The sequence below is a fragment of the Eschrichtius robustus genome, unplaced genomic scaffold (genome assembly GCF_028021215.1).
Source record: "Eschrichtius robustus isolate mEscRob2 unplaced genomic scaffold, mEscRob2.pri scaffold_350, whole genome shotgun sequence".
In the NCBI taxonomy this organism is placed as follows: domain Eukaryota; kingdom Metazoa; phylum Chordata; class Mammalia; order Artiodactyla; family Eschrichtiidae; genus Eschrichtius; species Eschrichtius robustus.
In genome coordinates this window covers 112,574-125,042 of record NW_027175301.1, presented here as the reverse complement: position 1 = coordinate 125,042, position 12,469 = coordinate 112,574, and the positions used below count along the sequence as shown (strand labels likewise).

General features: G+C 33.9%; 1 protein-coding gene across 1 annotated transcript; it reads left to right on the top strand.

Moving 5' to 3' along the window:
• Positions 1-8,631: 8,631 nt before the first annotated feature.
• On the top strand, positions 8,632-11,515 carry LOC137757776 (heat shock transcription factor, Y-linked-like). The gene is given in 4 exon segments (XM_068534367.1): positions 8,632-8,697; positions 10,848-11,155; positions 11,319-11,405; positions 11,407-11,515. Coding segments are annotated over 4 exon segments (570 nt in total).
• Positions 11,516-12,469: the final 954 nt, after the last annotated feature.

The following is a 12,469-nucleotide window of genomic DNA, read 5'->3' as shown; positions in this document are numbered from 1 at the left end:
GATTTGTTTTCTAGTACTAATAGTTTTTTTGGTCGTAGTTTTAGGGTTTTATCTCTATGATATTTTGTTAGCTAAAAATACTGACAGTTTTAAATCTTCATTTTTAATTAGAATACTGTTTATTTCTGTTACTTCTCTAGTTGTCCTGGATAGGACTTCCAATATCATGTTGAATAAAGTACTGCAAGTGGGTATTTCTTCTCTTGTTCCTGATTTTAGAAGAAAAGCTTTGAACTTTTCACAATTATAATGTTAGATGTGGGTTACTCATATATATTGCCTTTATTATGTTGAGGTACATTTCTTCTGTACTCACTTTATTGAGAGTTTTAATCATACATGAATTTTGAATTTTGTCCAGTTTTCTATTTTTTATTTTTCTGCATCTGTGAGATGATCATATGGTTTCTATCCTTCATTTTTGTTAATGTCTATACCACAGTGATGGTAACTAGTTGTTGAACCAGTCTTGCCTAACTGGAATATATCCCACTTGACCATTGTTTGTGATCTTTTTAATGTATTGTTGAATTCAGTTCTCTAGTATTGTTCAGGATTTTGTGTCTGTATTCATCAGGGATGTTGGCCTATCAATTTTATATTTTGTAATGTCATCTAGTTTTGGTATATGGCTAATACTGGCCTCATAAAATGATATGGGAGTGCTCCTTTCTCTTCTGTGTTTTGGATGAATTTTGAGAAGGATTGGTATTACTTTTTTAAGTATTTGCTGTAATTCCCTTCTGAAGCCTTCTTTTCCTGGACTTTTGTTTCTTGGGAAGTTTTTGATTACTTCTTCAGTGTTCTTCCTAGTTGTTGGTCTGTTTAGATTTTTTGTTTGTTTGTTTGTTTGTTTCTAAGAATTTATCCATTTCTTCTAAGTTGTCAAATTTATTGGTGTTTTATTGTTGATAGTAGTCCCTTGTGAAAGTTTCGTCTTATAGGATGTAATGAATGCTTCCTACTTCATCTGATTTTATTTCTTAGTCCTTTCTCTCTATTTTTGTTAAGCTTATAAAAATTTGTAAGATTGTTTTTTTCAGAGAACCAGCTCTCATTTTCATTGTTTCTTTGTGTTGTCTTATTATTGTCTTTCATTTAATTCAGTTCTAATTATTGGCTATTATTGTCTATAAACTTCTGGCTTCTTTTGTTCTGCTATTTAAAGTTACTTTGGTGTTGTTATATTGTTTATTTGAGAATTTTTGTGGTTTTTGATGTAAGTATTCTTTTCCCCATAACTGTGTTCATTTGACTTCTTTTACTGCACCCCATGAATTTTGGTATGTTGTATTTCTATCTTTATATGTCACAATGTACTTTTAAATTTGTTTTGCTTTCTTCTTTGACCTATTGGTTGTTCAATAGCATGATTTAAAATATTCACATATTTATGAATTTTCCAGTTTTCTACTTGCAGTTGATTTCTGGTTTTATACCATTTTACTCAGCAAAGATACTTGATTGTTTTTAGAGTTTTATGTATTAAGACTTTGTTTTGTCGCCTAACATATGATGTATCTTGCAGACTCTTACATGTGCACTTAATAAGGATGTGTATTCTGTTGCTTTCAGATAGAATGTTCTGTATATATCTGTTAAGGCTATCTGGATTATTATATCATAGGAGGCTTACATTTCCTTATTGATTTTCTGTGGAGATGTCATTGATGAATGTTGAGTACTAGAGTTCGCCACTATATTATTGTATTGCTCTCTATTTCTTATTTTACGGCTGTTAATATTCCTGTATACATTTAGGTATTCTTTTAGGATATGAAACTTATTTTTCAGTCCTGCACAAAGTCTTGGGTTTCTCTCACACCTATGCAGTTGTCCCAGCAACGTATTTTAATTTTTAATGGCTTCCAGTAATTGAGAGAGTGCCCAGACCTCTCAGTTTCTCAAAGAAGAGCAGCTCAGTCAGCACCAAGTTCATGTAGATTGCAAGTCACGCTCTTAGGCAAGAACTTGTAATGAATGCAAAATAGTTCTCTAAGACCACTAGTGTCAGTCACAGTAGCCACTAGAGCCAGGTGATCAAGTGGTATACCTTGGACATCAGGTGTAAATCTGTTTCCCAAGCAAGTGAACAACTTTCCCTGGGGTAGCCTTAGGCTGCTACGGTCCCACTGGAGGGTAGGTAAACCCTAGTGCTAATAGACTACAGGGAGGACTCCAAAATGGTGTTTGTCAACACCACTGTCCTTATATATGTGTTTCTAAAAATGGCTGCTGCCATTGTCTCTGTCCTTAGGTGGTGTCCCAGTTGTCTCCTGCCTCTCCAGGAGTTTCTCCAGGATCGGCAAGTGGGTCTGAGCCAGAGTTCTTTCAAATTACTGCCTTTGTTGTGGGACTTGGAGCATGTGTGAATTTGTACTGCTGTTTAAGAGCTGAGTCCTTTTTTTTCCCTCAGCCTTCCACCTCTCCAGATGCAAGAGGTGGACTTCAAGCCCAGCCACTCTGGACGTTGGGGTTGGGGCATCTTCCTGGTTCCAGATCCTTGGATTGGGGAGCCCTATCAATGGCTCAGATCCCTTTCTTATTGGGGACAACCTCTGCAATTGTTATTTTTCTCCTGTTTGTGGGTCATCTACCTGGGGATATGGGTCTTGACTATACTGTGTCCCCTCCTCGTCTACGCTTCTCACTGTGGTTTCTTCTTTACATCTTCACGTGAAAAATATGTTTTCTGCTAATCTTCATGTTATTTTCAGAGATAATTGCTTTGTAAATAATAATTTTGTTGTTCCTGTGGCAGGGGGTGAGCTCATGGTCTTTTACTCTGTCATCTTGGCCATACCTGCTGTTTCACATTCTTTGGATTTCATATAAAAAAACGTTGCTAAGTCCAATGTAAAAGAGTGTTTTCCTTTTATTTTTGTCTTGGAGTTTTACAGATTTAGGTCTTACATTTAAGTGTTTAATCCATTTCAAGTTCACTTTTGTGAGTGTTCTAAAACAGTGGTTCTAATTTCATTCATCTTATGAGGTTATCCCATTTTCCCTACATTACTTATGAGAAAGTGTTCTTTCCCATGAGAGTTCCTGGATCCCGTATCAAATATTGGTTGATCAGACATGTAGATGTTTATCTGTGATCTTAATTCTGCCTACTTTGTCTCTTTTAAGTCCAGTACCACAATGCTTTCATTACCATAATTTTGTAGTATTCTCTGAGACCAGGATGTCTGATGCCTGTAGCTCTTTTCTTTTTTCTCTTAATTGTTTTGGTTATTTGGGGTCTTTGGGGGCTCTAAAGAATTTGGGGATTGTTCTTCCTAATTTCTGAAATATGCCCTTAGGATTTTGGTAGGGTTTGCATTAAATGTGTAGATGGCTTCTGTGATATGAACGTTATAACAATATAATTTTTCTGATTCATGAACATGGTCTTTCCATTTGTGTCTTCTTCAGTTTATTTCACTAAAATCTCATAGGTTTTTTTACAGATCTTTCACTTAATTGGTTAAATTTATTCCTAAGGTTTTCATTGTCTTTGGTGCAAATATTGAGACTGTTTCCTTTAATTCATTTTTAGGTATTTCATTTTTAGTGTAGAATGATACAACTCTTCTCTATATACAGTCATGTCTCAGAGATACTGTAGTTTTAATTGCAGACCACCATAGTAAAGTGAATATTGAAATAAAGCAAACCACAATATCTTTTTCGTTTCCAGGACATATAAAAGTTGTACTTACACTATATTGTAGTGCACAATAACATTATGCTTAAATAAACCAATGTATGTACCTTAATTTAAAAATAATTTATAGCTAAAAAATGGTAACCATCATCTGAACCGTCAGTGAGTCATAATCTTTTTGCAATAATAACATCAAAGATCACTAATCACAGATCACTATAACAAGTATAATAAGATGGAAAAAGTGAATTATTGTGAGAATTACCAAAAATGTGACATAGAGGCACAAAGTGAGTAAGTGCTACTGGAAAAAATTGGTTCCAGTAGACTTGTTTCATGTATACCTGTACTGACTACATATACTGTAATTTTACTTAATTTGTAGATTAGTTCTAGCAGTTTTTTGTTGGGTATTTAGTATTTCCTGTATACTAGATAATGTCATCTGCAAATGAAGATGATTTTACTTCTTTATTTGTAACTTGGATACTTTTTATTTTATTTGATTGCTCTAGCTAGGACTTCCAATTCTGTTTTGAATAAGGGTGGTGAGATTGGCACCTTTATTTTTATTTATCTTGGAAGAAAACCTTTCAAACTTTAACAATTGTGAATGCTGTTTGCTTGTCATATATGGCATTTTAATGTTACAGTATGTTGTTCAGTAATTTGTTGAGAGTTTTTATCACGAATGTATATTTAATTTGCCAAATGTCTTTTCCTGCATCTTAAGGAAATGATCATATGATTTTTTCCCTCCCATTCTATTAATGTAAAGTACCATATGTACTGCTTTGTGCATTGAGCAACATCTTTGATCTCAGGGCTCAATCCCCCTTAATCATAGGAAATGATTTTTTTAACATGCTACTGAATTTGGTTTGCTGGTATTGTGTTTTGAATTTTTGCACATGTATTCATCAAGTATATGATTTTTTTTGTAGTATCCTTATCAGATGATAATATCAAATTAATATAGCCTCAAAACTGAGTTTGGGCATGATCGTTCTTTTTCAGTTTTTTGGGAAAGTGTGAAAAGGACTGGTGTTAATTATTTAAATATTTCATAGAATTTGCTAGGAAAGCCATCTCTTCCTGATTTTTTTTTTTTTTTTTTTTTTTTTTTTAGTATTTGATTACTGATTCAATCTTCTTACTTATTTTCTGTTCATATTTTATTTGCCCATGATTTAATTTTTAGGTTGTATGTTTCCAGAAATGTATCTATTTCTTCATGGTTATCCAACTTCTTGGTATATAATAGTCTATGCCATGTATGCCATAAATGTCCATGCCACTCTCTCACTTTTTCCCAGATTACCCTTCCCCCTTGTCCTCAAGTCCATTCTCTACTTCTGTGTCTTTATTCCTGTCCTACCACTAGGTTCTTCACAACTTTTTTTTTTTTTTTAGATTCCATATATATGTGTTAGCTTTCGGTATGAGTTTTTCTCTTTCTGACTTACTTCACTCTGTATGACATTCTCTAGGTCTATCCACCTCACTGCAAATAATTCAATTTCATTTGTTTTATGCCTAATATTCCATTGTATATATGTGCGACATTTTCTTTATCCATTCATCTGTCGATGGACCCTTAGATTGTTTCCATGTCCTGGCTATTTTAAATAGAGCTGCAATGAACATTGTGTTACATGACTCCTTTTGTATTATGGTTTTCTCAGTGTATATGCACAGTAGTGGGATTACTGGGTCTTATGGCAATTCTATTTTTAGTTTTTTAAGGAACCTCCATACTCTTCTCCATATTGGCTGTATGAATTTACGTTCCCACCAATAGTGCAAGAAGGTTCCCTTTTCTCCACACCCTCTCTAGCATTTACTGTTTGTAGATTTTTTGATGATGGCCATTCTGAATGGTGTGAGGGGATACCTCACTGTAGATTTGAGTTGCATTTCTCTAATGATTAGCGATGTTGAGCATCTTTTCAAGTGTTTGTTGGAAATCTGTATATCACATGTTCCCTGTGCATGTGAGGGGAAAAAAAAGGGTATTTTGTTGCTTTTGAATAGAATGTCCTATAAAAAATCAATTAAGTCTGTCTTGTCTACTGTGTCATTTAAGGCTTGGGTTTCCTTATTAATTTTCTGTCTGGATTTACTTCTATGTAATACCTTAGTAATGCCATATTATTTATTGCTTCTGACTCTTTTGTAGTCTCATTGTTACTTTCCTCTCTTCTTGTCTGTTTTCTTGGCTTTGTGGTTTTCCGTTGATATACTCTTATGCTCTTGTCTTTTTCTTTTGTAATTCTATTTTGGAATTTACTTTGCAATCATTGTGATACTTACAGATAGCATCTTATAGATGTAACAGTGCATTTTACATTGATAGTAACTTAAACTTGATTGCATGCTGAAACTCTGCCTCCTACTCTATTTTTTTGTCAAAGTTACCTACTAATTGTGTATTCATTATCAAATTATAGTATCTATAATTATTTTTAGCATTCTTTCCCTTTAATGTTTGTATTATGTTCAAGAATTTAAGACAGCAACATATTACAAACTTAGCACTTTCCCAATCTGCCTGTGTATTTACCTTTACCAGTGTGTTGTATATTTTATATGTTTTCATGATACCAATTAAAATTCAGCTTTGAGAACTTCTTTCAGGATTTCTTGTAATGCAAGTCTGAATGGTGATGAAATCCTTAACTTTTGCTTGCTTGGGAAATTTCTCTTATCTTTTTGAAGGACAACTTGGTCAGAAGCGTTTCAGGTTTTTCCAGCAATTTGAATATATCATCCCACAGTCTCCAAGCTTGTAAGTTTTCACCTGACAGGTCTGCTAAGAGCCTAATGAGGTTTCCCGTGTCAGTTTCTCTCTTTATTTCTCTTGATGCTTTTGGAATTCTCTCTTTGCAATTGATTTTTGACAGTTAATCCTACTGTGTCTTGTAGAGGATTGTTTTTGTTTATCACTTCCAAGGTGTGGGAAGTTTTTAGAAATTATTTTTAAAACAATTTTTCTGCCATCTCTTCCACTCTGTACTCTCATGGTTCTGATATTTTTTTCTCTTTGTGGCACCCCATGGATTAAGTGGGCTTTCTCTTTTTTTCTTTTTGTTGTTGTTTCTTTTTTGTTCTATTTTTTTCTTTTGTTTTTTCCTCTCACTGGCTTATGTCAAAGGTTTTGTCCTCTAATTCACTGATTCTATCTCATGCCTTCTCTATTCTGTTGTTGATGCCATCTATTGTATTCCTCATTTCATTCATTGAATTTTTAGTTCTGGTTGATTATAATGATTTTTACCTGTTTAAAATTTTCTCAGTTTCATCATTTATTCTTTTCCTGATTTTGCTGAATTTTCCTTGTGTTTTCTTGTAGCTTATTGGGTTTCTTCATCAGTTTTGTATCTTTATCTGAACCATCACAGTTTTCTCCGTCTTTGTACTTGGTTCCTGTGTGATTATCCTGATCTCTGGTGATGTCATGTGTCCTTGATTCTTCATGGTCCTTGGAGTTTTATATTGCAGTTCCACATTTGAAGTAGTAGTCACCTCCTCCGAACTTTGCCAGTGACTTTCAGTTGAGAGATACATTTCTGTGGTTGTGCTGTATATTCTGATGCTTTTATTGGCCCTTTTAAATATACATGCTCATGATTTTTGCTTCTTTTTGTGGAAGATTTCTTAAAATGGTATGTCTTTTCTCCATCTTACAATGCACTAAGCCATCTGCCTGAAACTCAATTTATGTTTTCCTAGAGGTGTCAATATAGGTCAAGATTGTTCTTTGTCCCTTTCCCACAGAAGTGGCTTATTTTCTCCACATGTTTACTTTTTACCCAGGCTTTTTTGGTGCCATGCTCAGAAGCATGCACAAGAATTTGGGGATGTGTAAGTTTGGAATTCAGTGCATTATGGGTGTCAGTAATCCACTTGGGATGATTTCTCTGTGTAAGGTTTTCCTAGTACCCTGTGAATGGTCATCTAGTGGGAGGCCAGAATGCAGTCAGCAGTGAACCAAATCCTTTTACTGCCCTATGGTGCTCCTATCTGCCTCTTTTCTGATCTCATTCCTCTCCTATCATGGTGGTCCTGATTTAATACATTGGGTGCTGTAGGAGAGAAACAGAGTCCCATGAACCTGGAGAAAGTGGGCACTCACTCACCAGTCTCGCTTTCCCCTATGGTACAGATTGTTGTCTGCGTCTACCTCTTAGCTGTGCCCTGGTGTGTAGGGGTGATCTAGTGAAGTTCCTTTTAGCCACTTAATTGCATTCAAAGTCAGTTTTGTTTTTTGGTTTTTTTTCTTGCTGCATGGGAGAGGTGGAGTTGTTTTGGAAATCTGGACTCTACCAAGGCTCTTTCATTCTTGAGTGTCTGCCAAGTTCTGCGTTCTCAAATCATGGCAAAGAGGGACAGAAGCTGATTGGCAGGCCCCTGATGGTTTCCCAGCTCTTAGTGATATCTGTATCCTTATTTGATGATGCATAGATGGATGAAACTCCTTGTAAGTTCTCTGGTGTATGGTGCTTGATCTCTCAACTTCCAAATCAGTATTTTTGTTCATGAATAGATGCTGAAATTTACTTGTTAGAGGGGGATAATAGGGAGAGATGTGTTATGCCTCCATGATGTTGTGACTTCATGATTTGCGTTTGTTTTTTTATGGTTTGCTTTTCTTTATTAAAATTTTCATTTTTCTTCATGCATTGTTTTCCTGGATTCATTTAGTTGTCTGTGTTCTTTTCCATCTCATCAAGCTTCTTTTGATTAAATTGTCAGTTGGGACATAGGTCTTCATTTCTTTGGGATTGTTTAATGGAATTTTGTTAATTTTCTTTGGTGGTGTCATGGCTGCCTGACTCCTCATGATCCATGTAACCTTGTGTTGGTGTTGGTGGATTTGAAGGAACAGACACCTCTTTCAGCCTTTATTGACTGATTTTGGAGGAAAGGAACTCCTGTGGGTCCCTGGCTGAATGGTTTTACTGCTGGGATTGCAGTCTAGAATGGTTGGCTGCTGCTGGGCCTGCAGTGAGGTTAGCTGGCACACCTGTTACCAGCACCTTGGACAGGTATGTACCTTGGTCAATTCAAGACCTTGCTCTATAGTCTGGCCCTGAGACCAAGGTCTGCTTCAGATCTGTAGATGGTGGTTCTGATACCGATGTTCAGATGGTTAATATCCAGCATCTATAGATAGCTCATACAACTCAACATAAAGAAATAACCTAGATTAATAATGGGCAGAAGTACTGAAGAGACTTTTTCCAAAGATGACATGCAGATAGCCAACAGGCACATGAAAAGATATTCAACATCACTAATAATTAGGGAAATGCACATCAAAACTACAAATGAGATTTCACTTCATACCAGTCAAAATGGCTATTATCAAAAGAATACAGATAAGTATTAGAGAAGATGTGGAGAAATGGGAACCCTAGTACACTCTTGGTTGGAATTCAAATTGTTGCAACCAGTATGGAAAACAGTATGGAGGTTTATATAAAACTAAAAATAGAACTACCATATGGCCCAGCAATTCTACTCCTTGGTATATATCTTAAAAAAAACCAAACAAAAAAAACCACAAACCCACTAATTTGAAAAGATACATGCACCCTAATGTTTGTAGCAGCTCTATTTACAATTGCCAAGGTTTGAAGGCAAACTAATTGCTCATCAATAGATTAATTGATATAGAAGATGTGGTATGTATATGTATGTTTAAAACTGAATACTACTCAAGTATAAAAAAGAATGAAATGTCATTTGCAGCAACATGGACAGATTTGAAGGGCATTATGGTAAATGATATAAGGTAGACAGAGAAAGACAAACACTGACATCACTTATAAGTAGAATCTAAACAATACAACAAACAAATGAATGTATCAAAAAAGAAACAGAATCATTGATATAGAGAGCAAACAAAGGATTACAGTGAGGAGAGAAAAGGGAGGAGGGTAAATGTAGGTATGGGGGAAAACTGGTTATCATTTGATTGTATGAAATCATGTGTGTAAATCTTTTGAAAATTTTAAACCACTATACAATTTAAAGCATCTTTCATTCAATAAAATAAGAGGGCTTTAGGTAGAATTGTATTTACTACAGTTTACTAATACAGAACATGTCTATTATTTACTGTTTATGTACAAAATACAAAGTTAAAGCAAAACAAAACAAATCAAAACAAAAAAACACTGTACTTACAATGTCACTGATTTCCAGGAATGAAAGAGTCTGCCTACTAAAATTTAATATTTACCAACGCAGCCTTGGAACACTTAACAAACACCACAAGAGTCTGGATTATAAAAATGCCTACCAAATGTATTCCTCCTTCAAAATGACAAATCTATAATTAAAAGAAAGACAAAATATCTATTTATAAATATATAATGAAGATATTCTATTTGTGTAAACTTAAAGTAGGACATCATCATATTATTTTATTTATAAAAGCATGATATAAATGTTATTTTTAAATTTCCCTCTCTTTGGGATTTCCTTAAAGTAGATCTGCTTTCTTTTAAAATCAAATTTTACTTTATGAGTATTTACCATTTATGTACAAAAATACTAAATAAAATAATATTATTCCACTCAAATATGACTGTAAAAATGTTTTGAATGCAGAGCTACTTATGTAAAATACACAGGTAAACATTTTTTAAGGATTCAATTATGCTTTATTTTATTCATAAATAATGATGACAAACCTTTGCCTTTTTTGTACAGGTTTTATACAAATTTTAGTGTCAAGTTCCAAAATTTTCAAAATGACATGTTTTTGAAAAAATTTTATGCATTGCTTACCAGGTATTATTCTATGTTCACCAAATTGATATAAATATCTCTGTAAAAGGGAGGAAATCATTATTTCCTGAGAAATAATCATTATTTCCTGAGAATTCCTTTAATTTCCCAAGAAATTCTTTTATTTAAAAGATTTTGTGGAATGAACTTGTGCATGTTTCATCATAAAAATAAGCAGAATTTATATTTTAAGTGAATAAATGAGAAGTAAACCCTGGCTGAATGTTACATTTTAGTTGTTAGGAGACAAGTCATCTTGTGGTGTCACAGCTACTCAGGTTGAGAACCATAGTGATGGTCTGGACAGTTTATCTGTGTAGGCCTGCCAAAGCAGCCTTTGAACCTGTGGGGTTGAAAACCATGCAGGTGAGAAAAGTAACTGAAGAAAATTTTATTTGAGGTGGCACATATTTCTTCAGAAATTCAATATGTGTCTCCTAGAGATGTACCAGCTGGTTCAGAAACTTCCATTAGATCTCCATGGTTTGATCACACATTCACTGGGTATTCGGTCTTAAGATCTATGATTGAAGAATATGAATTTCAGGCTTTGTATGAAGGATTCTTGATTAAAAGACCACATTACATATTTTGTGTCTCTGAACTCGATGAAGATAATGATTTTCTTTCTCTCACCATTCCCAGAAAGCTTTGGAAAATAGTTGGACGTGATCAATATATGTCCATTTCGTGGGATGAACATGGATCGCTAATCCATTTTCTGCCTCTCTTCCTAGATAACCTCATCAGCTATCTTCATTATGTGAACATTACCCTAATTACCCTAATTACAACAGAACTACCAATGGACTATCAGATTATTCAAGATAACAAAGTAAAACTGACATGGGCAAATAACAAAATACCTGCATTCTATAGTGATTAATGAAGAACTCTTCAAGAAAGAAGTTTTGGGTAGAAAGGCCCCTTTCAGAATATTTGATACTGGGAGTATGAAGTTTATTTCAACAGCTTCACTTTTATGGGTTTAGTAAAGTGCGACAGAACTTTCAAAAATCTGCTACTTTGGCTGACTTTCTTAAAGAAGAAAACAATTCTCCATATTAAGCAAGGTATTTTTAAAAATTAGCACTTATGAATGTTATATACACATAATTTTATTAGGTATATCAGGCAATATAGAGTAATATATATGTAAAAATAGACTTTTGAAAATTATATGAAACTACTAAGACTAAAATTATTTAATTTTTTCAAAATAATAAGACAGTTTGGGTATTAAAGTTTCAAGTTATTGAGAAATTTTGCTAGAAATTTGAATCTAATCAGTACTCTAAAGGCGCTGAAACCACTTTAGAAGTGATATTCACTGTTACTGTATGTATAATTTTAAACTTGAGGACTTTAATATTTAAAGACATTGTTCCAAAGAGGAAATGCAGATGACCAAAAGGCAAAGTAAAGATTTCAAAATCTCTAATTCAGGTAAATGCAAATCAAAACCACAATAAGATATTACCTCACACCTGTCAGAATGACTATAAAAAAGAGCAAAAATAACAAATGTTGGTGAGAATGAGGAGGAAAGGGAACCCTCATATACTGTTAGAGGGAAGGTAAATTGGTGAAGACATCATGGAAAACAGTATGGAGTTTTCCCAAAACATTAAAAATAGAACCATCACATAACCCAGCAACCCCACTCCTGGGTATATATCTGAGAAAACAAACAAACAAACAAAAACATTAATTCAAAAAATGCATGCACCCCAATACTCATAGCACCAATTTTGTAAATTGCATATATATATATATATATATATATATATATATATATATATATATATATATACACATACATGACTCAGAAATAGAAAAGAATGAAATTTTGCCATTTACAGCAACATGGATGGACTTTGAGGGCATTATGTTAAATGAACTATGCAAGGCAGAGAAATACAAATACTAAATAAGGTAATTTACATGTGGAATCTAAAAAAATACAACAAACTAGGGAATACCACAAAAAGAAGCAAACTCAGAGAGTTATAGTAGAAACTA